Source organism: Neolamprologus brichardi, chromosome 19 (genome assembly GCF_056152115.1).
Source record: "Neolamprologus brichardi isolate AB-2024 chromosome 19, ASM5615211v1, whole genome shotgun sequence".
Lineage (NCBI taxonomy): Eukaryota > Metazoa > Chordata > Actinopteri > Cichliformes > Cichlidae > Neolamprologus > Neolamprologus brichardi.
The window spans coordinates 3942611-3968329 of NC_142122.1; the positions used below are offsets into that span (position 1 = coordinate 3942611).

The following is a 25719-nucleotide window of genomic DNA, read 5'->3' on the forward strand; positions in this document are numbered from 1 at the left end:
GGCTTACCGTAGAGATGTTGAAGTCTTTGAGGTCAGAGTACGCTGTATATTGGACGAATGGACCCAGATTTGCTTTAACCCATTGGGCATCACTCTCATTTTGTTGCCTGCAAGCTAAGGCATGCAAACAAAAGTTAGGATGTGCTCAATGTAGCAAGGTTTGTGACTGGTAGACATGAAAGAATTTAAGTTTTTTGTCTGAGTGCTTTTCATAACATTTCACACTGGAAAGCACATAACGCACCCTATGTCTGCCCTACCTGGCTCATTGATGGCATTTTCAGCATTTCTTAGGTAGCCCAGCAGACCATGTGTGATCTCTTGCCGTCTGTACAGTGGCATCTCCTGGATAACTAAAGCCAACCCACTCACACTGCAACAGTTGAAAGAAAACGTTCTCATGCTGTTCTTTGTCACTATTGTCATTTTCATTTGCAACAAAATCTTGATTGCTCCAAGAAAGCTACTCACATGACTTGGTAGTTTGTGCAGCTGATGTTTGTGGTTGTGTTTATGAGCATTTCTGGAGTAAAACTGGCAAGGATAGGAATCAGTTTCACATGGAACCAAAGTTCATAGTCGTTTGTCGTGAAAGTGGAGAAATTTGGACTGATGATGATGAAGGTCGCATTCATGACCCGATCTCTCACAACAGGCTGGAAATTTGGGGTCTGTCATATTAAAGTGGAAAAAGACATAAGCAAAGGTGAGATTGCATGTCGGACGTACACCCATACAACATGGTACAAAGGCTGTAACTAGGGATGCACCGATACCTATACTGGTATCGGGTATCGGGGCCGATACTGTAAAATGTGTGTGTACTCATACTCGTAAAAGTTAACCGATACCATGAACCGATACTAACTTATTTCATTAATCAGAGGGTGGCTTGTCATTTTTTTTGTAGTTTTTTAGATTGGCCACTAGGGGGACGTCCCGTGCTAAAAAGGCACAGGGTTAGACGAGTCAGACTGGCAGCTCCAGATAAAAAAGAGAAACTGGAGTCTGATGTAGCTAGGCTAAACAAAATGTCAGCAGTGTGGACCGGAACAGTCAACTTTAACTCAGGTTTTGGAAAAGCGATGAAAACTGTCAAGAGAAAATCCACGGGCAGTTACAATAACAGAGGCTCTGACTCATTTTATCACTCTGGATGACCAGCCAATGCCAGTCGTGGAAAACATAGGATTCTTCTCAGCATACTCGAGCTGCGATATGAAATTCCCAGCCGCCCACACATCAGGGAGATAATGGTGCCAAAACTTCTAAAGAGGTAAAGACAAGCAGTGTGTGCGCAATGTCAGTCCTCGGTTTAACGGCACGGTGGACTGATGAGGAGTTCGTTCGTCAATGCCAATTACTTTCGTTATTTTGTTTGTTTACAATATGGACACTCTGCAACAATTTAAAAGTTTATTTTATTCTCAAACCTAATTTGTATTTATTTTATTCCAAACAGAAGTGTTTATTTATTATTCCAAAAGCTCGAGACAGTGCCAATAGTTCAGTGATATTTTGTTAAATTACAATCCTAAGATAATTTAACAGAAGTGCTTATTTTTCACTTGAAATTTTTTTGTGGTCATCTTTATTAAGATATTATTTACTATTGGCAGAGAATAAAATAAAACCTGCCTTCCAATTCATTGCATGTGTGTGTGTGTGTGTGTGTGGTAGAAGTATCGGTTTTTGTACTCTGTATCGGCAAGTACTCAGATCCAAGTATCGGTATAGTATCGGTTTGAAAAAATTGGTATCGTTGCATCCCTAGCTGTAACCATTTGTTTTCTAAGATACAATAGCCAACAATGGATGTAGCGGTTGAGGCCGATGTCTTATTCTGTGTTTACTTCTGGAATCAAATATCCGCATTGTCCTCCTTCACCCTTTTAGGAGGCTAGCCTACCTGTTCATTGGTTGTCAGCTGTGTCAGGAATTCATCCACATTTTTTAGAGCGTTGCCCTCTTCAAGTTGTTCAAACACAAGATCAATAAAATCTGTGTCATTTGAGGCTCCAGAGCTCAGTAGCAGCTGTGCCACCTCAGAGGGATTGAGCGTTGACAACAATCCAGCCTACAACAGGGAATCAACATAATATCAGACAGTAGTAATGACCAATGCTGTGGGTAAAGGATTATAGTTTGCAACCAAAGAAAGTGTGCTCTATGATTTGCTTGTATTTTTGATATGGCAAAATAAACTCCTGTGTTTGTCTTCTTAAGTCTACAATTTTGTTTTCCTGCTCTTAAGGAAGGACTAGAAGTGCAATGTAGGGCTTACCGTAGAGATGTTGAAGTCTTTGAGGTCAGAGTATGCTGTATATTGGACGAATGGACCCAGATTTGCTTTAACCCATTGGGCATCACTCTCATTTTGTTGCCTGCAAGCTAAGGCATGCAAACAAAAGTTAGGATGTGTTCAATTTAGCAAGGTTTGTGACTGGTAGACATGAAAGAATTTAAGTTTTTTGCCTGAGTGCTTTTCAAGACATTTCACACTGGAAAGCACATAACGCACCCTATGTCTGCCCTACCTGGCTCATTGATGGCATTTTCAGCATTTCTTAGGTAGCCCAGCAGACCATGTGTGATCTCTTGTCGTCTGTACAGTGGCATTTCCTGGATAACTAAAGCCAACCCACTCACACTGCAACAGTTGAAAGAAAACGTTCTCATGCTGTTCTTTGTCACTATTGTCATTTTCATTTGCAACAAAATCTTGATTGCTCCAAGAAAGCTACTCACATGACTTGGTAGTTCATGCAGCTGATGTTTGTGGTTGTGTTTATGAGCATTTCTGGAGTAAAACTGGCAAGGATAGGAATCAGTTTCACATGGAACCAAAGTTCATAGTCGTTTGTCGTGAAAGTGGAGAAATGTGGACTGATGACGATGAAGGTCGCATTCATGATCCGATCTCTCACAACAGGCTGGAAAATTGGCATCTGTGAAATTGAGGTGGAAAAGAAGCTAAGCAATACAGAGACTGCATGTTGCAAATGTACTCATACAACATGCCACAAAGGCTGCAATCAGTTCTTTTCTATGATAGACTCCTTGAAGACTTGTGTAGCGGTTTAGCAAATGTCTTATTCTGTCTTATGCTGGTGGAACAAAGCACCAGGATTTTCCTCAATCACCCTTTTAGAAGCCTAGCATACCTGTCCATTGGCTTCCAGTTGTGTGAGGAATCCATCCACATTTTGTAGAGCGTTACCCTCTTGCAGTCGCTCAAACACACGATCAATCAAATCTGTGTTATTGGAGGCTCCCAAACTCAGTACCAGCTGTGCCACCTGAGAAGGACTGAGGACTGACAACAATTCAGCCTACAAAAGAGAACCAGCATAATATCAGACAGCAGTCATGGAAATGTTCTGGGTAAAAGAATTCCGTTTACAGGAAGATGTACATCTGCAGTCGGCACTCACAGCGGACAAATTAGGATTGAAGGCTTCCAAGTCCTGCACAGTTGCAAAATCAGAGAAGTCGCCAAGGTTTGCCTTTAGCCACGCTTGGCTCCCCGTGATAGATGAGACACAGCCAGGATCTGCAGAAAAAGCAAGAAAGTTATTGACAGGGTAATATACCACATGTTGTCATGGAAAAACCAAAGTGAGCTTGAGTTTCTCTTTTTACCTGTTGAGTCATTTCTTGACAAGAACGGTTTGATGAAGTGAGTGAAGACTGCTTGCTGTGTGTCTCTGTCCATGGATGCCTTTTGGCTTCCAAATGCCTGAATGCTACATTTGAGAGAAAGCTTTCAACATCTAAACTTCTAGTCAACTGCAAGTTTGCAGAATAGAGCAATATGTCTCATATTTACTTACACAGTCTGGTATGTCTGGCAGCTGAAGTTTTTGGAGCTAAGGCAAAATAGGAAGTTGAAAGATGGAACGGCCAGAAATGGACGGATCTTTGTCTTGAACCAGCTGGTAATGAACTCCTCACTCTGTAGTTGTGCCTGGCTGAAATTGTCAATTCTCACTTCTCCAAGAGCCTCGAGCACATTTGACGAGGTCGGGTAGGTGTTGTTGCCGGCCTTGAATTGGCAGAAAAATAATTGTAGCTGGACCCAAACTTCACACAGGGAAACGGCAATATTGTGAAAATGTGATTTTGTACTTACCATGTTAGCAAATGTCTCAAGGGCCTGGTCCAGTACAGCAGAGGCTTTTTGGAAGAAAAGCTTCCAGACTTCTACTGGGTATATGTTTTGGCTTTTCAGTGTGCAGTTCAGCAGTGTGACCAAGTTGCTGGATGTGAGATGGGGAGCCTTGAAAAAGAAAATTGACAAAGAATACAGCCATTTTGTCAGAGCTCATGGAGATTTGTCTCAGGACCATAATGGGGCAAAATCCATGTTCTGTTTTTGGAGTTTAAAAAGGAATCTTACAGAGGAACAGGCATGTTCTGTGATGGTGAAATTGCACAGGGCTTCCGAGGAATTGCCAGCTGACAGGATTTGCTCAGGTTTTGAACTGTGGAAAAAACACAATAAATTGAAATCCAATGTCCCCTTAATTACACTGTGTTAACGAATTTTACCTAGACAGAATCAACATTGAACAAAACGGCATTTCACCCACCCGTCAACTCCATTACAAATGAGATTCACTGTGAAAAGAGAATGGTTGTGTGTCAGATAATAGTCCTTCAGAATGCATTTATATCCTTAGAGTTGAAATGTGTACTTCTAGACAGACTTACCATGAACTGGGGTAACCTTGCACTGAAGACAAAGAAAATATGATTGTTAGTATAGTGGAAACATCTTCTTCAAGTGTAAATACCTTGACTTTGTCACAGTTGGCCCAATTAGTGTGCCAAACCTGGATCAAATATTGGATAACCCATGTAGGACATCCACCCACCCACCCCCCAAAAAACGAATCTTACCACAAAGGAAACTGGAACTGCGCAGCCTGTTTGAGAAGAAAAAGAAAGGAAATAAATCAATGGAGTAGTCATTACAGTGCTGATACTGGGCTCTTGAGAAAAGTTTAGTCAGGAAAGCCTATTTGCCACATACGTGGGAATGTGTCCTGGAGGTACTGCTTGCTTGATCTCACGCCCTGTGAAAGGTCCAGTGGCAATGCTGCCAAACTCTGCGCAAGACCATCGTCTCTAAAGGAAGAAAAGAATTCATTGTGACTTGTCAGGAGCCTCAGCTTGGCATTGTGCACACCCAAATGTCTAACTGTGGATATCGGAAATATCTTACACAGCCTGGTAGGATTCACAGGTGATGTTACTGGGGATCACCCGCAAGCTGCTAGGAAGGATGCTCGCCATCACAGGAACCAAATAAACCTGGAACCACTGTTGATAGTCTTCTGGCTGAAAGTCTTTAAACTGAGGAGCAAGGGCTGTCAAGGTCAGGTTCAAAATGGTGTCTCGCACATCTGGATTTTGGATGAGGGTGACATTTCTCTGAAAAGAGAAGGGGATCATAATAAGGTCAGAGAGGAAGTTCTGAAGTCTTTGTGGAAATGCGGAGATGAGGGGGAGCTTATCTAAACTAAATCTTTGTACTTCTGTACAGCAGGAATGCCTCAAGGCATGAAGCATATCAGAAATGGATCATTTTGAGTTAAACACTTGAGCAGGTTTATGAAAGAACACTGTTAACATTTGTTGATGTTTGCGCTGAGGTAAGGTTACCAATGAGAATTCACCTGCTCATTGATGTTTGCAAAAGCCTGGAAGAATTGGTTGAGCTGCTCATAATCACTGGTCTCTGTCAAGCTTGTCAACACCTCCCTTACAACATGTGCATCGTTTAAAGCACCACTGTTTGGATCTAGGATTAGATCAGCCTTCTGCGATGGTGAAAGAACGTCCAGAACTGCCAGCTATGGATACAAAAAAGTAGAATTCATGAAATGCATGTCTTTTGTATAATTTCCAGAATTTTGCTTTGCTATTCTCAAGAAAGACAGGAAGAGTAATAAGAGTAAAGCTTACCGTAGAGATGTTGAAGTCTTTGAGGTCAGAGTATGATGCATATTGGACGAATGGACCCAGATTTTCTTTAACCCATTGGGCATCACTCTCATTTTGTTGCCTGCAAGCTAAGGCATGCAGACAAAGTTAGGATGTGCTCAATTTAGCAAGGTTTGTGACTGGTAGAGATGAAAGAATTTAAGTTTTTTGTCTGAGTGCTTTTCAAGACATTTCACACTGGAAAGCACATAATGCACCCTATGTCTGCCCTACCTGGCTCATTGATGGCATTTTCAGCATTTCTTAGGTAGCCCAACAGACCATGTGTGATCTCTTGTCGTCTGTACAGTGGCATCTCCTGGATAGCTAAAGCCAACCCACTCACACTGCAACAGTTGAAAGAAAACGTTCTCATGCTGTTCATTGTCACTATTGTCATTTTCATTTGCAACAAAATCTTGATTGCTCCAAGAAAGCTACTCACATGACTTGGTAGTTCGTGCAGCTGATGTTTGTGGTTGTGTTTATGAGCATTTCTGGAGTAAAACTGGCAAGGATAGGAATCAGTTTCACATGGAACCAAAGTTCATAGTCGTTTGTCGTGAAAGTGGAGAAATGTGAACTGATGATGATGAAGGTCGCATTCATGACCCGATCTCTCACAACAGGCTGGAAATGTGGGGTCTGTCATATTAAAGTGGAAAAAGACATAAGCAAAGGTGAGATTGCATGTTGGAAGTACACCCATACAACATGCCACAAAGGCTGTAACCATTTGTTTTCTAAGATACAATAGCCAACAATGGATTTAGCAGTTGAGACCGATGTCTTATTCTGTGTTTACTTCTGGAATCAAATATCCGCATTGTCCTCCTTCACCCTTTTAGGAGGCTAGCCTACCTGTTCATTGGCTGTCAGCTGTGTCAGGAATTCATCCACATTTTTTAGAACATTGCCCTCTTCAAGTTGTTCAAACACAAGATCAATAAAATCTGTGTCATTTGAGGCTCCAGAGCTCAGTAGCAGCTGTGCCACCTCAGAGGGATTGAGCGTTGACAACAATCCAGCCTACAACAGGGAATCAACATAATATCAGACAGTAGTAATGACCAATGCTGTGGGTAAAGGATTACAGTTTGCAACCAAAGAAAGTGTGCTCTATGATTTGCTTGTATTTTTGATATGGCAATATAAACTCCTGTATTTGTCTTCCTAAGTCTACAATTTTGTTTTCCTGCTCTTAAGGAAGGACTAGAAGTGCAATGTAGGGCTTACCGTAGAGATGTTGAAGTCTTTGAGGTCAGAGTACGCTGTATATTGGACGAATGGACCCAGATTTGCTTTAACCCATTGGGCATCACTCTCATTTTGTTGCCTGCAAGCTAAGGCATGCAAACAAAAGTTAGGATGTGCTCAATGTAGCAAGGTTTGTGACTGGTAGACATGAAAGAATTTAAGTTTTTTGTCTGAGTGCTTTTCATAACATTTCACACTGGAAAGCACATAACGCACCCTATGTCTGCCCTACCTGGCTCATTGATGGCATTTTCAGCATTTCTTAGGTAGCCCAGCAGACCATGTGTGATCTCTTGCCGTCTGTACAGTGGCATCTCCTGGATAACTAAAGCCAACCCACTCACACTGCAACAGTTGAAAGAAAACGTTCTCATGCTGTTCTTTGTCACTATTGTCATTTTCATTTGCAACAAAATCTTGATTGCTCCAAGAAAGCTACTCACATGACTTGGTAGTTTGTGCAGCTGATGTTTGTGGTTGTGTTTATGAGCATTTCTGGAGTAAAACTGGCAAGGATAGGAATCAGTTTCACATGGAACCAAAGTTCATAGTCGTTTGTCGTGAAAGTGGAGAAATTTGGACTGATGATGATGAAGGTCGCATTCATGACCCGATCTCTCACAACAGGCTGGAAATGTGGGGTCTGTCATATTAAAGTGGAAAAAGACATAAGCAAAGGTGAGATTGCATGTCGGACGTACACCCATACAACATGGTACAAAGGCTGTAACTAGGGATGCACCGATACCTATACTGGTATCGGGTATCGGGGCCGATACTGTAAAATGTGTGTGTACTCATACTCGTAAAAGTTAACCGATACCATGAACCGATACTAACTTATTTCATTAATCAGAGGGTGGCTTGTCATTTTTTTTTGTAGTTTTTTAGATTGGCCACTAGGGGGACGTCCCGTGCTAAAAAGGCACAGGGTTAGACGAGTCAGACTGGCAGCTCCAGATAAAAAAGAGAAACTGGAGTCTGATGTAGCTAGGCTAAACAAAATGTCAGCAGTGTGGACCGGAACAGTCAACTTTAACTCAGGTTTTGGAAAAGCGATGAAAACTGTCAAGAGAAAATCCACGGGCAGTTACAATAACAGAGGCTCTGACTCATTTTATCGCTCTGGATGACCAGCCAATGCCAGTCGTGGAAAACATAGGATTCTTCTCAGCATACTCGAGCTGCGATATGAAATTCCCAGCCGCCCACACATCAGGGAGATAATGGTGCCAAAACCTCTAAAGAGGTAAAGACAAGCAGTGTGTGCGCAATGTCAGTCCTCGGTTTAACGGCACGGTGGACTGATGAGGAGTTCGTTCGTCAATGCCAATTACTTTCGTTATTTTGTTTGTTTACAATATGGACACTCTGCAACAATTTAAAAGTTTATTTTATTCTCAAACCTAATTTGTATTTATTTTATTCCAAACAGAAGTGTTTATTTATTATTCCAAAAGCTCGAGACAGTGCCAATAGTTCAGTGATATTTTGTTAAATTACAATCCTAAGATAATTTAACAGAAGTGCTTATTTTTCACTTGAAATTTTTTTGTGGTCATCTTTATTAAGATATTATTTACTATTGGCAGAGAATAAAATAAAACCTGCCTTCCAATTCATTGCATGTGTGTGTGTGTGTGTGTGTGGTAGAAGTATCGGTTTTTGTACTCTGTATCGGCAAGTACTCAGATCCAAGTATCGGTATAGTATCGGTTTGAAAAAATTGGTATCGTTGCATCCCTAGCTGTAACCATTTGTTTTCTAAGATACAATAGCCAACAATGGATGTAGCGGTTGAGGCCGATGTCTTATTCTGTGTTTACTTCTGGAATCAAATATCCGCATTGTCCTCCTTCACCCTTTTAGGAGGCTAGCCTACCTGTTCATTGGTTGTCAGCTGTGTCAGGAATTCATCCACATTTTTTAGAGCGTTGCCCTCTTCAAGTTGTTCAAACACAAGATCAATAAAATCTGTGTCATTTGAGGCTCCAGAGCTCAGTAGCAGCTGTGCCACCTCAGAGGGATTGAGCGTTGACAACAATCCAGCCTACAACAGGGAATCAACATAATATCAGACAGTAGTAATGACCAATGCTGTGGGTAAAGGATTATAGTTTGCAACCAAAGAAAGTGTGCTCTATGATTTGCTTGTATTTTTGATATGGCAAAATAAACTCCTGTGTTTGTCTTCTTAAGTCTACAATTTTGTTTTCCTGCTCTTAAGGAAGGACTAGAAGTGCAATGTAGGGCTTACCGTAGAGATGTTGAAGTCTTTGAGGTCAGAGTATGCTGTATATTGGACGAATGGACCCAGATTTGCTTTAACCCATTGGGCATCACTCTCATTTTGTTGCCTGCAAGCTAAGGCATGCAAACAAAAGTTAGGATGTGTTCAATTTAGCAAGGTTTGTGACTGGTAGACATGAAAGAATTTAAGTTTTTTGCCTGAGTGCTTTTCAAGACATTTCACACTGGAAAGCACATAACGCACCCTATGTCTGCCCTACCTGGCTCATTGATGGCATTTTCAGCATTTCTTAGGTAGCCCAGCAGACCATGTGTGATCTCTTGTCGTCTGTACAGTGGCATTTCCTGGATAACTAAAGCCAACCCACTCACACTGCAACAGTTGAAAGAAAACGTTCTCATGCTGTTCTTTGTCACTATTGTCATTTTCATTTGCAACAAAATCTTGATTGCTCCAAGAAAGCTACTCACATGACTTGGTAGTTCATGCAGCTGATGTTTGTGGTTGTGTTTATGAGCATTTCTGGAGTAAAACTGGCAAGGATAGGAATCAGTTTCACATGGAACCAAAGTTCATAGTCGTTTGTCGTGAAAGTGGAGAAATGTGGACTGATGACGATGAAGGTCGCATTCATGATCCGATCTCTCACAACAGGCTGGAAAATTGGCATCTGTGAAATTGAGGTGGAAAAGAAGCTAAGCAATACAGAGACTGCATGTTGCAAATGTACTCATACAACATGCCACAAAGGCTGCAATCAGTTCTTTTCTATGATAGACTCCTTGAAGACTTGTGTAGCGGTTTAGCAAATGTCTTATTCTGTCTTATGCTGCTGGAACAAAGCACCAGGATTTTCCTCAATCACCCTTTTAGAAGCCTAGCATACCTGTCCATTGGCTTCCAGTTGTGTGAGGAATCCATCCACATTTTGTAGAGCGTTACCCTCTTGCAGTCGCTCAAACACACGATCAATCAAATCTGTGTTATTGGAGGCTCCCAAACTCAGTACCAGCTGTGCCACCTGAGAAGGACTGAGGACTGACAACAATTCAGCCTACAAAAGAGAACCAGCATAATATCAGACAGCAGTCATGGAAATGTTCTGGGTAAAAGAATTCCGTTTACAGGAAGATGTACATCTGCAGTCGGCACTCACAGCGGACAAATTAGGATTGAAGGCTTGCAAGTCCTGCACAGTTGCAAAATCAGAGAAGTCGCCAAGGTTTGCCTTTAGCCACGCTTGGCTCCCCGTGATAGATGAGACACAGCCAGGATCTGCAGAAAAAGCAAGAAAGTTATTGACAGGGTAATATACCACATGTTGTCATGGAAAAACCAAAGTGAGCTTGAGTTTCTCTTTTTACCTGTTGAGTCATTTCTTGACAAGAACGGTTTGATGAAGTGAGTGAAGACTGCTTGCTGTGTGTCTCTGTCCATGGATGCCTTTTGGCTTCCAAATGCCTGAATGCTACATTTGAGAGAAAGCTTTCAACATCTAAACTTCTAGTCAACTGCAAGTTTGCAGAATAGAGCAATATGTCTCATATTTACTTACACAGTCTGGTATGTCTGGCAGCTGAAGTTTTTGGAGCTAAGGCAAAATAGGAAGTTGAAAGATGGAACGGCCAGAAATGGACGGATCTTTGTCTTGAACCAGCTGGTAATGAACTCCTCACTCTGTAGTTGTGCCTGGCTGAAATTGTCAATTCTCACTTCTCCAAGAGCCTCGAGCACATTTGATGAGGTCGGGTAGGTGTTGTTGCCGGCCTTGAATTGGCAGAAAAATAATTGTAGCTGGACCCAAACTTCACACAGGGAAACGGCAATATTGTGAAAATGTGATTTTGTACTTACGATGTTAGCAAATGTCTCAAGGGCCTGGTCCAGTACAGCAGAGGCTTTTTGGAAGAAAAGCTTCCAGACTTCTACTGGGTATATGTTTTGGCTTTTCAGTGTGCAGTTCAGCAGTGTGACCAAGTGGCTGGATGTGAGATGGGGAGCCTTGAAAAAGAAAATTGACAAAGAATACAGCTGTTTTGTCAGAGCTCATGAAGATTTGTCTCAGGACCATAATGTGGCAAAATCCATGTTCTGTTTTTGGAGTTTAAAAAGGAATCTTACAGAGGAACAGGCATGTTCTGTGATGGTGAAATTGCACAGGGCTTCCGAGGAATTGCCAGCTGACAGGATTTGCTCAGGTTTTGAACTGTGGAAAAAACACAATAAATTGAAATCCAATGTCCCCTTAATTACACTGTGTTAACGAATTTTACCTAGACAGAATCAACATTGAACAAAACGGCATTTCACCCACCCGTCAACTCCATTACAAATGAGATTCACTGTGAAAAGAGAATGGTTGTGTGTCAGATAATAGTCCTTCAGAATGCATTTATATCCTTAGAGTTGAAATGTGTACTTCTAGACAGACTTACCATGAACTGGGGTAACCTTGCACTGAAGACAAAGAAAATATGATTGTTAGTATAGTGGAAACATCTTTTTCAAGTGTAAATACCTTGACTTTGTCACAGTTGGCCCAATTAGTGTGCCAAACCTGGATCAAATATTGGATAACCCATGTAAGACATCCACCCACCCACCCCCCAAAAAACGAATCTTACCACAAAGGAAGCTGGAACTGCGCAGCCTGTTTGAGAAGAAAAAGAAAGGAAATAAATCAATGGAGTAGTCATTACAGTGCTGATACTGGGCTCTTGAGAAAAGTTTAGTCAGGAAAGCCTATTTGCCACATACGTGGGAATGTGTCCTGGAGGTACTGCTTGCTTGATCTCACGCCCTGTGAAAGGTCCAGTGGCAATGCTGCCAAACTCTGCGCAAGACCATCGTCTCTAAAGGAAGAAAAGAATTCATTGTGACTTGTCAGGAGCCTCAGCTTGGCATTGTGCACACCCAAATGTCTAACTGTGGATATCAGAAATATCTTACACAGCCTGGTAGGATTCACAGGTGATGTTACTGGGGATCACCCGCAAGCTGCTAGGAAGGATGCTCGCCATCACAGGAACCAAATAAACCTGGAACCACTGTTGATAGTCTTCTGGCTGAAAGTCTTTAAGCTGAGGAGCAAGGGCTGTCAAGGTCAGGTTCAAAATGGTGTCTCGCACATCTGGATTTTGGATGAGGGTGACATTTCTCTGAAAAGAGAAGGGGATCATAATAAGGTCAGAGAGGAAGTTCTGAAGTCTTTGTGGAAATACGGAGATGAGGGGGAGCTTATCTAAACTAAATCTTTGTACTTCTGTACAGCAGGAATGCCTCAAGGCATGAAGCATATCAGAAATGGATCATTTTGAGTTAAACACTTGAGCAGGTTTATGAAAGAACACTGTTAACATTTGTTGATGTTTGCGCTGAGGTAAGGTTACCAATGAGAATTCACCTGCTCGTTGATGTTTGCAAAAGCCTGGAAGAATTGGTTGAGCTGCTCATAATCACTGGTCTCTGTCAAGCTTGTCAACACCTCCCTTACAACATGTGCATCGTTTAAAGCACCACTGTTTGGATCTAGGATTAGATCAGCCTTCTGCGATGGTGAAAGAACGTCCAGAACTGCCAGCTATGGATACAAAAAAGTAGAATTCATGAAATGCATGTCTTTTGTATAATTTCCAGAATTTTGCTTTGCTATTCTCAAGAAAGACAGGAAGAGTAATAAGAGTAAAGCTTACCGTAGAGATGTTGAAGTCTTTGAGGTCAGAGTATGATGCATATTGGACGAATGGACCCAGATTTTCTTTAACCCATTGGGCATCACTCTCATTTTGTTGCCTGCAAGCTAAGGCATGCAGACAAAGTTAGGATGTGCTCAATTTAGCACGGTTTGTGACTGGTAGAGATGAAAGAATTTAAGTTTTTTGTCTGAGTGCTTTTCAAGACATTTCACACTGGAAAGCACATAATGCACCCTATGTCTGCCCTACCTGGCTCATTGATGGCATTTTCAGCATTTCTTAGGTAGCCCAACAGACCATGTGTGATCTCTTGCCGTCTGTACAGTGGCATCTCCTGGATAACTAAAGCCAACCCACTCACACTGCAACAGTTGAAAGAAAACGTTCTCATGCTGTTCATTGTCACTATTGTCATTTTCATTTGCAACAAAATCTTGATTGCTCCAAGAAAGCTACTCACATGACTTGGTAGTTTGTGCAGCTGATGTTTGTGGTTGTGTTTATGAGCATTTCTGGAGTAAAACTGGCAAGGATAGGAATCAGTTTCACATGGAACCAAAGTTCATAGTCGTTTGTCGTGAAAGTGGAGAAATGTGAACTGATGATGATGAAGGTCGCATTCATGACCCGATCTCTCACAACAGGCTGGAAATGTGGGGTCTGTCATATTAAAGTGGAAAAAGACATAAGCAAAGGTGAGATTGCATGTTGGAAGTACACCCATACAACATGGTACAAAGGCTGTAACCATTTGTTTTCTAAGATACAATAGCCAACAATGGATTTAGCAGTTGAGACCGATGTCTTATTCTGTGTTTACTTCTGGAATCAAATATCCGCATTGTCCTCCTTCACCCTTTTAGGAGGCTAGCCTACCTGTTCATTGGCTGTCAGCTGTGTCAGGAATTCATCCACATTTTTTAGAACATTGCCCTCTTCAAGTTGTTCAAACACAAGATCAATAAAATCTGTGTCATTTGAGGCTCCAGAGCTCAGTAGCAGCTGTGCCACCTCAGAGGGATTGAGCGTTGACAACAATCCAGCCTACAACAGGGAATCAACATAATATCAGACAGTAGTAATGACCAATGCTGTGGGTAAAGGATTACAGTTTGCAAGCAAAGAAAGTGTGCTCTATGATTTGCTTGTATTTTTGATATGGCAAAATAAACTCCTGTGTTTGTCTTCTTAAGTCTACAATTTTGTTTTCCTGTTCTTAAGGGAGGACTAGAAGTGCAATGTAGGGCTTACCGTAGAGATGTTGAAGTCTTTGAGGTCAGAGTACGCTGTATATTGGACGAATGGACCCAGATTTGCTTTAACCCATTGGGCATCACTCTCATTTTGTTGCCTGCAAGCTAAGGCATGCAGACAAAAGTTAGGATGTGCTCAATTTAAAGAGAATTGTGACTGGTAGACATGAAAGAATTTAAGTTTTTTGTCTGAGTGCTTTTCAAGACATTTCACACTGGAAAGCACATAACGCACCCTATGTCTGCCCTACCTGGCTCATTGATGGCAGTTTCAGCATTTCTTAGGTAGCCCAGCAGACCATGTGTGATCTCTTGCCGTCTGTACAGTGGCATCTCCTGGATAACTAAAGCCAACCCACTCACACTGCAACAGTTGAAAGAAAACGTTCTCATGCTGTTCTTTGTCACTATTGTCATTTTCATTTGCAACAAAATCTTGATTGCTCCAAGAAAGCTACTCACATGACTTGATAGTTTGTGCAGCTGATGTTTGTGGTTGTGTTTATGAGCATTTCTGGAGTAAAACTGGCAAGGATAGGAATCAGTTTCACATGGAACCAAAGTTCATAGTCGTTTGTCATGAAAGTGGAGAAATTTGGACTGATGATGATGAAGGTCGCATTCATGACCCGATCTCTCACAACAGGCTGGAAATTTGGGGTCTGTCATATTAAAGTGGAAAAAGACATAAGCAAAGGTGAGATTGCATGTCGGACGTACACCCATACAACATGGTACAAAGGCTTTAACTAGGGATGCACCGATACCGATACTGGTATCGGGTATCGGGGCCGATACTGTAAAATGTGTGTGTACTCATACTCGTAAAAGTTAACCGATACCATGAACCGATACTAACTTATTTCATTAATCAGAGGGTGGCTTGTCATTTTTGTTGTAGTTTTTTAGATTGGCCACTAGGGGGACGTCCCGTGCTAAACAGGCACAGGGTTAGACGAGTCAGACTGGCAGCTCCAGATAAAAAAGAGAAACTGGAGTCTGATGTAGCTAGGCTAAACAAAATGTCAGCAGTGTGGACCGGAACAGTCAACTTTAACTCAGGTTTTGGAAAAGCGATGAAAACTGTCAAGAGAAAATCCACGGGCAGTTACAATAACAGAGGCTCTGACTCATTTTATTGCTCTGGATGACCAGCCAATGCCAGTCGTGGAAAACATAGGATTCTTCTCAGCATACTCGAGCTGCGATATGAAATTCCCAGCCGCCCACACATCAGGGAGATAATGGTGCCAAAACTTCTAAAGAGGTAAAGACAAGCAGTGTGTGCGCGATGTCAGTCCTCGGTTTAACGGCACGGTGGACTGATGAGGAGTTCGTTCGTCAATGCCAATTACTTTCGTTATTTTGTTTGTTTGTTTACAATATGGACACTCTGCAACAATTTAAAAGTTTATTTTATTCTCAAACCTAATTTGTATTTATTTTATTCCAAACAGAAGTGTTTATTTATTATTCCAAAAGCTCGAGACAGTGCCAATAGTTCAGTGATATTTTGTTAAATTACAATCTGGAGACTCTGCAATAATTTAACAGAAGTGCTTATTTTTCACTTGAAATTTTTTTGTGGTCATCTTTATTAAGATATTATTTACGATTGGCAGAGAATAAAATAAAACCTGCCTTCCAATTCATTGCATGTGTGTGTGTGTGTGGTAGAAGTATCGGTTTTTGTACTCTGTATCGGCAAGTACTCAGATCCAAGTATCGGTATCGTATCGGTTTGAAAAAATTGGTATCGTTGCATCCCTAGCTGTAACCATTTGTTTTCTAAGATACAATAGCCAACAATGGATGTAGCGGTTGAGGCCGATGTCTTATTCTGTGTTTACTTCTGGAATCAAATATCCGCATTGTCCTCCTTCACCCTTTTAGGAGGCTAGCCTACCTGTTCATTGGTTGTCAGCTGTGTCAGGAATTCATCCACATTTTTTAGAGCGTTGCCCTCTTCAAGTTGTTCAAACACAAGATCAATAAAATCTGTGTCATTTGAGGCTCCAGAGCTCAGTAGCAGCTGTGCCACCTCAGAGGGATTGAGCGTTGACAACAATCCAGCCTACAACAGGGAATCAACATAATATCAGACAGTAGTAATGACCAATGCTGTGGGTAAAGGATTATAGTTTGCAACCAAAGAAAGTGTGCTCTATGATTTGCTTGTATTTTTGATATGGCAAAATAAACTCCTGTGTTTGTCTTCTTAAGTCTACAATTTTGTTTTCCTGCTCTTAAGGAAGGACTAGAAGTGCAATGTAGGGCTTACCGTAGAGATGTTGAAGTCTTTGAGGTCAGAGTATGCTGTATATTGGACGAATGGACCCAGATTTGCTTTAACCCATTGGGCATCACTCTCATTTTGTTGCCTGCAAGCTAAGGCATGCAAACAAAAGTTAGGATGTGTTCAATTTAGCAAGGTTTGTGACTGGTAGACATGAAAGAATTTAAGTTTTTTGCCTGAGTGCTTTTCAAGACATTTCACACTGGAAAGCACATAACGCACCCTATGTCTGCCCTACCTGGCTCATTGATGGCATTTTCAGCATTTCTTAGGTAGCCCAGCAGACCATGTGTGATCTCTTGTCGTCTGTACAGTGGCATTTCCTGGATAACTAAAGCCAACCCACTCACACTGCAACAGTTGAAAGAAAACGTTCTCATGCTGTTCTTTGTCACTATTGTCATTTTCATTTGCAACAAAATCTTGATTGCTCCAAGAAAGCTACTCACATGACTTGGTAGTTCATGCAGCTGATGTTTGTGGTTGTGTTTATGAGCATTTCTGGAGTAAAACTGGCAAGGATAGGAATCAGTTTCACATGGAACCAAAGTTCATAGTCGTTTGTCGTGAAAGTGGAGAAATGTGGACTGATGACGATGAAGGTCGCATTCATGATCCGATCTCTCACAACAGGCTGGAAAATTGGCATCTGTGAAATTGAGGTGGAAAAGAAGCTAAGCAATACAGAGACTGCATGTTGCAAATGTACTCATACAACATGCCACAAAGGCTGCAATCAGTTCTTTTCTATGATAGACTCCTTGAAGACTTGTGTAGCGGTTTAGCAAATGTCTTATTCTGTCTTATGCTGGTGGAACAAAGCACCAGGATTTTCCTCAATCACCCTTTTAGAAGCCTAGCATACCTGTCCATTGGCTTCCAGTTGTGTGAGGAATCCATCCACATTTTGTAGAGCGTTACCCTCTTGCAGTCGCTCAAACACACGATCAATCAAATCTGTGTTATTGGAGGCTCCCAAACTCAGTACCAGCTGTGCCACCTGAGAAGGACTGAGGACTGACAACAATTCAGCCTACAAAAGAGAACCAGCATAATATCAGACAGCAGTCATGGAAATGTTCTGGGTAAAAGAATTCCGTTTACAGGAAGATGTACATCTGCAGTCGGCACTCACAGCGGACAAATTAGGATTGAAGGCTTGCAAGTCCTGCACAGTTGCAAAATCAGAGAAGTCGCCAAGGTTTGCCTTTAGCCACGCTTGGCTCCCCGTGATAGATGAGACACAGCCAGGATCTGCAGAAAAAGCAAGAAAGTTATTGACAGGGTAATATACCACATGTTGTCATGGAAAAACCAAAGTGAGCTTGAGTTTCTCTTTTTACCTGTTGAGTCATTTCTTGACAAGAACGGTTTGATGAAGTGAGTGAAGACTGCTTGCTGTGTGTCTCTGTCCATGGATGCCTTTTGGCTTCCAAATGCCTGAATGCTACATTTGAGAGAAAGCTTTCAACATCTAAACTTCTAGTCAACTGCAAGTTTGCAGAATAGAGCAATATGTCTCATATTTACTTACACAGTCTGGTATGTCTGGCAGCTGAAGTTTTTGGAGCTAAGGCAAAATAGGAAGTTGAAAGATGGAACGGCCAGAAATGGACGGATCTTTGTCTTGAACCAGCTGGTAATGAACTCCTCACTCTGTAGTTGTGCCTGGCTGAAATTGTCAATTCTCACTTCTCCAAGAGCCTCGAGCACATTTGACGAGGTCGGGTAGGTGTTGTTGCCGGCCTTGAATTGGCAGAAAAATAATTGTAGCTGGACCCAAACTTCACACAGGGAAACGGCAATATTGTGAAAATGTGATTTTGTACTTACCATGTTAGCAAATGTCTCAAGGGCCTGGTCCAGTACAGCAGAGGCTTTTTGGAAGAAAAGCTTCCAGACTTCTACTGGGTATATGTTTTGGCTTTTCAGTGTGCAGTTCAGCAGTGTGACCAAGTTGCTGGATGTGAGATGGGGAGCCTTGAAAAAGAAAATTGACAAAGAATACAGCCATTTTGTCAGAGCTCATGGAGATTTGTCTCAGGACCATAATGGGGCAAAATCCATGTTCTGTTTTTGGAGTTTAAAAAGGAATCTTACAGAGGAACAGGCATGTTCTGTGATGGTGAAATTGCACAGGGCTTCCGAGGAATTGCCAGCTGACAGGATTTGCTCAGGTTTTGAACTGTGGAAAAAACACAATAAATTGAAATCCAATGTCCCCTTAATTACACTGTGTTAACGAATTTTACCTAGACAGAATCAACATTGAACAAAACGGCATTTCACCCACCCGTCAACTCCATTACAAATGAGATTCACTGTGAAAAGAGAATGGTTGTGTGTCAGATAATAGTCCTTCAGAATGCATTTATATCCTTAGAGTTGAAATGTGTACTTCTAGACAGACTTACCATGAACTGGGGTAACCTTGCACTGAAGACAAAGAAAATATGATTGTTAGTATAGTGGAAACATCTTCTTCAAGTGTAAATACCTTGACTTTGTCACAGTTGGCCCAATTAGTGTGCCAAACCTGGATCAAATATTGGATAACCCATGTAGGACATCCACCCACCCACCCCCCAAAAAACGAATCTTACCACAAAGGAAACTGGAACTGCGCAGCCTGTTTGAGAAGAAAAAGAAAGGAAATAAATCAATGGAGTAGTCATTACAGTGCTGATACTGGGCTCTTGAGAAAAGTTTAGTCAGGAAAGCCTATTTGCCACATACGTGGGAATGTGTCCTGGAGGTACTGCTTGCTTGATCTCACGCCCTGTGAAAGGTCCAGTGGCAATGCTGCCAAACTCTGCGCAAGACCATCGTCTCTAAAGGAAGAAAAGAATTCATTGTGACTTGTCAGGAGCCTCAGCTTGGCATTGTGCACACCCAAATGTCTAACTGTGGATATCGGAAATATCTTACACAGCCTGGTAGGATTCACAGGTGATGTTACTGGGGATCACCCGCAAGCTGCTAGGAAGGATGCTCGCCATCACAGGAACCAAATAAACCTGGAACCACTGTTGATAGTCTTCTGGCTGAAAGTCTTTAAACTGAGGAGCAAGGGCTGTCAAGGTCAGGTTCAAAATGGTGTCTCGCACATCTGGATTTTGGATGAGGGTGACATTTCTCTGAAAAGAGAAGGGGATCATAATAAGGTCAGAGAGGAAGTTCTGAAGTCTTTGTGGAAATGCGGAGATGAGGGGGAGCTTATCTAAACTAAATCTTTGTACTTCTGTACAGCAGGAATGCCTCAAGGCATGAAGCATATCAGAAATGGATCATTTTGAGTTAAACACTTGAGCAGGTTTATGAAAGAACACTGTTAACATTTGTTGATGTTTGCGCTGAGGTAAGGTTACCAATGAGAATTCACCTGCTCATTGATGTTTGCAAAAGCCTGGAAGAATTGGTTGAGCTGCTCATAATCACTGGTCTCTGTCAAGCTTGTCAACACCTCCCTTACAACATGTGCATCGTTTAAAGCACCACTGTTTGGATCTAGGATTAGATCAGCCTTCTGCGATGGTGAAAGAACGTCCAGAACTGCCAGCTATGGATACAAAAAAGTAGAATTCATGAAATGCATGTCTTTTGTATAATTTCCAGAATTTTGCTTTGCTATTCTCAAGAAAGACAGGAAGAGTAATAAGAGTAAAGCTTACCGTAGAGATGTTGAAGTCTTTGAGGTCAGAGTATGATGCATATTGGACGAATGGACCCAGATTTTCTTTAACCCATTGGGCATCACTCTCATTTTGTTGCCTGCAAGCTAAGGCATGCAGACAAAGTTAGGATGTGCTCAATTTAGCAAGGTTTGTGACTGGTAGAGATGAAAGAATTTAAGTTTTTTGTCTGAGTGCTTTTCAAGACATTTCACACTGGAAAGCACATAATGCACCCTATGTCTGCCCTACCTGGCTCATTGATGGCATTTTCAGCATTTCTTAGGTAGCCCAACAGACCATGTGTGATCTCTTGTCGTCTGTACAGTGGCATCTCCTGGATAGCTAAAGCCAACCCACTCACACTGCAACAGTTGAAAGAAAACGTTCTCATGCTGTTCATTGTCACTATTGTCATTTTCATTTGCAACAAAATCTTGATTGCTCCAAGAAAGCTACTCACATGACTTGGTAGTTCGTGCAGCTGATGTTTGTGGTTGTGTTTATGAGCATTTCTGGAGTAAAACTGGCAAGGATAGGAATCAGTTTCACATGGAACCAAAGTTCATAGTCGTTTGTCGTGAAAGTGGAGAAATGTGAACTGATGATGATGAAGGTCGCATTCATGACCCGATCTCTCACAACAGGCTGGAAATGTGGGGTCTGTCATATTAAAGTGGAAAAAGACATAAGCAAAGGTGAGATTGCATGTTGGAAGTACACCCATACAACATGCCACAAAGGCTGTAACCATTTGTTTTCTAAGATACAATAGCCAACAATGGATTTAGCAGTTGAGACCGATGTCTTATTCTGTGTTTACTTCTGGAATCAAATATCCGCATTGTCCTCCTTCACCCTTTTAGGAGGCTAGCCTACCTGTTCATTGGCTGTCAGCTGTGTCAGGAATTCATCCACATTTTTTAGAACATTGCCCTCTTCAAGTTGTTCAAACACAAGATCAATAAAATCTGTGTCATTTGAGGCTCCAGAGCTCAGTAGCAGCTGTGCCACCTCAGAGGGATTGAGCGTTGACAACAATCCAGCCTACAACAGGGAATCAACATAATATCAGACAGTAGTAATGACCAATGCTGTGGGTAAAGGATTACAGTTTGCAACCAAAGAAAGTGTGCTCTATGATTTGCTTGTATTTTTGATATGGCAATATAAACTCCTGTATTTGTCTTCCTAAGTCTACAATTTTGTTTTCCTGCTCTTAAGGAAGGACTAGAAGTGCAATGTAGGGCTTACCGTAGAGATGTTGAAGTCTTTGAGGTCAGAGTACGCTGTATATTGGACGAATGGACCCAGATTTGCTTTAACCCATTGGGCATCACTCTCATTTTGTTGCCTGCAAGCTAAGGCATGCAAACAAAAGTTAGGATGTGCTCAATGTAGCAAGGTTTGTGACTGGTAGACATGAAAGAATTTAAGTTTTTTGTCTGAGTGCTTTTCATAACATTTCACACTGGAAAGCACATAACGCACCCTATGTCTGCCCTACCTGGCTCATTGATGGCATTTTCAGCATTTCTTAGGTAGCCCAGCAGACCATGTGTGATCTCTTGCCGTCTGTACAGTGGCATCTCCTGGATAACTAAAGCCAACCCACTCACACTGCAACAGTTGAAAGAAAACGTTCTCATGCTGTTCTTTGTCACTATTGTCATTTTCATTTGCAACAAAATCTTGATTGCTCCAAGAAAGCTACTCACATGACTTGGTAGTTTGTGCAGCTGATGTTTGTGGTTGTGTTTATGAGCATTTCTGGAGTAAAACTGGCAAGGATAGGAATCAGTTTCACATGGAACCAAAGTTCATAGTCGTTTGTCGTGAAAGTGGAGAAATTTGGACTGATGATGATGAAGGTCGCATTCATGACCCGATCTCTCACAACAGGCTGGAAATGTGGGGTCTGTCATATTAAAGTGGAAAAAGACATAAGCAAAGGTGAGATTGCATGTCGGACGTACACCCATACAACATGGTACAAAGGCTGTAACTAGGGATGCACCGATACCTATACTGGTATCGGGTATCGGGGCCGATACTGTAAAATGTGTGTGTACTCATACTCGTAAAAGTTAACCGATACCATGAACCGATACTAACTTATTTCATTAATCAGAGGGTGGCTTGTCATTTTTTTTTGTAGTTTTTTAGATTGGCCACTAGGGGGACGTCCCGTGCTAAAAAGGCACAGGGTTAGACGAGTCAGACTGGCAGCTCCAGATAAAAAAGAGAAACTGGAGTCTGATGTAGCTAGGCTAAACAAAATGTCAGCAGTGTGGACCGGAACAGTCAACTTTAACTCAGGTTTTGGAAAAGCGATGAAAACTGTCAAGAGAAAATCCACGGGCAGTTACAATAACAGAGGCTCTGACTCATTTTATCGCTCTGGATGACCAGCCAATGCCAGTCGTGGAAAACATAGGATTCTTCTCAGCATACTCGAGCTGCGATATGAAATTCCCAGCCGCCCACACATCAGGGAGATAATGGTGCCAAAACCTCTAAAGAGGTAAAGACAAGCAGTGTGTGCGCAATGTCAGTCCTCGGTTTAACGGCACGGTGGACTGATGAGGAGTTCGTTCGTCAATGCCAATTACTTTCGTTATTTTGTTTGTTTACAATATGGACACTCTGCAACAATTTAAAAGTTTATTTTATTCTCAAACCTAATTTGTATTTATTTTATTCCAAACAGAAGTGTTTATTTATTATTCCAAAAGCTCGAGACAGTGCCAATAGTTCAGTGATATTTTGTTAAATTACAATCCTAAGATAATTTAACAGAAGTGCTTATTTTTCACTTGAAATTTTTTTGTGGTCATCTTTATTAAGATATTATTTACTATTGGCAGAGAATAAAATAAAACCTGCCTTCCAATTCATTGCATGTGTGTGTGTGTGTGTGTGTGGTAGAAGTATCGGTTTTTGTACTCTGTATCGGCAAGTACTCAGATCCAAGTATCGGTATAGTATCGGTTTGAAAAAATTGGTATCGTTGCATCCCTAGCTGTAACCATTTGTTTTCTAAGATACAATAGCCAACAATGGATGTAGCGGTTGAGGCCGATGTCTTATTCTGTGTTTACTTCTGGAATCAAATATCCGCATTGTCCTCCTTCACCCTTTTAGGAGGCTAGCCTACCTGTTCATTGGTTGTCAGCTGTGTCAGGAATTCATCCACATTTTTTAGAGCGTTGCCCTCTTCAAGTTGTTCAAACACAAGATCAATAAAATCTGTGTCATTTGAGGCTCCAGAGCTCAGTAGCAGCTGTGCCACCTCAGAGGGATTGAGCGTTGACAACAATCCAGCCTACAACAGGGAATCAACATAATATCAGACAGTAGTAATGACCAATGCTGTGGGTAAAGGATTATAGTTTGCAACCAAAGAAAGTGTGCTCTATGATTTGCTTGTATTTTTGATATGGCAAAATAAACTCCTGTGTTTGTCTTCTTAAGTCTACAATTTTGTTTTCCTGCTCTTAAGGAAGGACTAGAAGTGCAATGTAGGGCTTACCGTAGAGATGTTGAAGTCTTTGAGGTCAGAGTATGCTGTATATTGGACGAATGGACCCAGATTTGCTTTAACCCATTGGGCATCACTCTCATTTTGTTGCCTGCAAGCTAAGGCATGCAAACAAAAGTTAGGATGTGTTCAATTTAGCAAGGTTTGTGACTGGTAGACATGAAAGAATTTAAGTTTTTTGCCTGAGTGCTTTTCAAGACATTTCACACTGGAAAGCACATAACGCACCCTATGTCTGCCCTACCTGGCTCATTGATGGCATTTTCAGCATTTCTTAGGTAGCCCAGCAGACCATGTGTGATCTCTTGTCGTCTGTACAGTGGCATTTCCTGGATAACTAAAGCCAACCCACTCACACTGCAACAGTTGAAAGAAAACGTTCTCATGCTGTTCTTTGTCACTATTGTCATTTTCATTTGCAACAAAATCTTGATTGCTCCAAGAAAGCTACTCACATGACTTGGTAGTTCATGCAGCTGATGTTTGTGGTTGTGTTTATGAGCATTTCTGGAGTAAAACTGGCAAGGATAGGAATCAGTTTCACATGGAACCAAAGTTCATAGTCGTTTGTCGTGAAAGTGGAGAAATGTGGACTGATGACGATGAAGGTCGCATTCATGATCCGATCTCTCACAACAGGCTGGAAAATTGGCATCTGTGAAATTGAGGTGGAAAAGAAGCTAAGCAATACAGAGACTGCATGTTGCAAATGTACTCATACAACATGCCACAAAGGCTGCAATCAGTTCTTTTCTATGATAGACTCCTTGAAGACTTGTGTAGCGGTTTAGCAAATGTCTTATTCTGTCTTATGCTGCTGGAACAAAGCACCAGGATTTTCCTCAATCACCCTTTTAGAAGCCTAGCATACCTGTCCATTGGCTTCCAGTTGTGTGAGGAATCCATCCACATTTTGTAGAGCGTTACCCTCTTGCAGTCGCTCAAACACACGATCAATCAAATCTGTGTTATTGGAGGCTCCCAAACTCAGTACCAGCTGTGCCACCTGAGAAGGACTGAGGACTGACAACAATTCAGCCTACAAAAGAGAACCAGCATAATATCAGACAGCAGTCATGGAAATGTTCTGGGTAAAAGAATTCCGTTTACAGGAAGATGTACATCTGCAGTCGGCACTCACAGCGGACAAATTAGGATTGAAGGCTTGCAAGTCCTGCACAGTTGCAAAATCAGAGAAGTCGCCAAGGTTTGCCTTTAGCCACGCTTGGCTCCCCGTGATAGATGAGACACAGCCAGGATCTGCAGAAAAAGCAAGAAAGTTATTGACAGGGTAATATACCACATGTTGTCATGGAAAAACCAAAGTGAGCTTGAGTTTCTCTTTTTACCTGTTGAGTCATTTCTTGACAAGAACGGTTTGATGAAGTGAGTGAAGACTGCTTGCTGTGTGTCTCTGTCCATGGATGCCTTTTGGCTTCCAAATGCCTGAATGCTACATTTGAGAGAAAGCTTTCAACATCTAAACTTCTAGTCAACTGCAAGTTTGCAGAATAGAGCAATATGTCTCATATTTACTTACACAGTCTGGTATGTCTGGCAGCTGAAGTTTTTGGAGCTAAGGCAAAATAGGAAGTTGAAAGATGGAACGGCCAGAAATGGACGGATCTTTGTCTTGAACCAGCTGGTAATGAACTCCTCACTCTGTAGTTGTGCCTGGCTGAAATTGTCAATTCTCACTTCTCCAAGAGCCTCGAGCACATTTGATGAGGTCGGGTAGGTGTTGTTGCCGGCCTTGAATTGGCAGAA

At 41.7% G+C, this 25719-nt stretch overlaps 2 protein-coding genes across 2 annotated transcripts in view; both read right to left on the bottom strand.

The window, feature by feature from the left end:
• The window catches only part of LOC102790815 (uncharacterized), a 37741-nt gene extending 26497 nt beyond the window's left edge, over positions 1–11244 (bottom strand). The window contains exons 1-30 of the mRNA XM_087833269.1: positions 11052–11244; positions 10861–10964; positions 10653–10771; positions 10383–10550; positions 9967–10166; positions 9756–9868; positions 9503–9609; positions 9128–9295; positions 7689–7888; positions 7478–7590; positions 7225–7331; positions 5682–5858; positions 5228–5436; positions 5036–5130; positions 4903–4928; positions 4714–4735; positions 4593–4620; positions 4400–4484; positions 4133–4279; positions 3834–4045; positions 3643–3746; positions 3435–3553; positions 3165–3332; positions 2749–2948; positions 2538–2650; positions 2285–2391; positions 1910–2077; positions 472–671; positions 261–373; positions 8–114 (exon numbers count right to left, since the gene is read on the bottom strand). Coding sequence (XP_087689395.1) covers positions 8–114; positions 261–373; positions 472–671; positions 1910–2077; positions 2285–2391; positions 2538–2650; positions 2749–2948; positions 3165–3332; positions 3435–3553; positions 3643–3746; positions 3834–4045; positions 4133–4279; positions 4400–4484; positions 4593–4620; positions 4714–4735; positions 4903–4928; positions 5036–5130; positions 5228–5436; positions 5682–5858; positions 7225–7331; positions 7478–7590; positions 7689–7888; positions 9128–9295; positions 9503–9609; positions 9756–9868; positions 9967–10166; positions 10383–10550; positions 10653–10771; positions 10861–10933 — 3768 coding nt within the window. The 5' untranslated portion in view covers positions 10934–10964; positions 11052–11244. The remainder of the gene's footprint in view (positions 1–7; positions 115–260; positions 374–471; positions 672–1909; positions 2078–2284; positions 2392–2537; positions 2651–2748; positions 2949–3164; positions 3333–3434; positions 3554–3642; positions 3747–3833; positions 4046–4132; positions 4280–4399; positions 4485–4592; positions 4621–4713; positions 4736–4902; positions 4929–5035; positions 5131–5227; positions 5437–5681; positions 5859–7224; positions 7332–7477; positions 7591–7688; positions 7889–9127; positions 9296–9502; positions 9610–9755; positions 9869–9966; positions 10167–10382; positions 10551–10652; positions 10772–10860; positions 10965–11051) is intronic.
• Positions 11245–11366: 122 nt separating this feature from the next.
• On the bottom strand, positions 11367–25685 carry LOC148097128 (uncharacterized). Its single transcript, XM_087833270.1, has 36 exons — positions 25493–25685; positions 25302–25405; positions 25094–25212; positions 24824–24991; positions 24408–24607; positions 24197–24309; positions 23944–24050; positions 23569–23736; positions 22130–22329; positions 21919–22031; positions 21666–21772; positions 20123–20299; positions 19669–19877; positions 19477–19571; positions 19344–19369; positions 19155–19176; positions 19034–19061; positions 18841–18925; positions 18574–18720; positions 18275–18486; positions 18084–18187; positions 17876–17994; positions 17606–17773; positions 17190–17389; positions 16979–17091; positions 16726–16832; positions 16351–16518; positions 13652–13851; positions 13441–13553; positions 13189–13295; positions 12900–13076; positions 12446–12654; positions 12254–12348; positions 12121–12146; positions 11932–11953; positions 11367–11497 (listed from the first exon to the last, which is right to left on the bottom strand). Exons 2-36 carry the CDS (start codon positions 25372–25374, stop codon positions 11367–11369), a joined length of 4428 nt encoding a protein of 1475 aa, XP_087689396.1. The 5' UTR covers positions 25375–25405; positions 25493–25685.
• Positions 25686–25719: the final 34 nt, after the last annotated feature.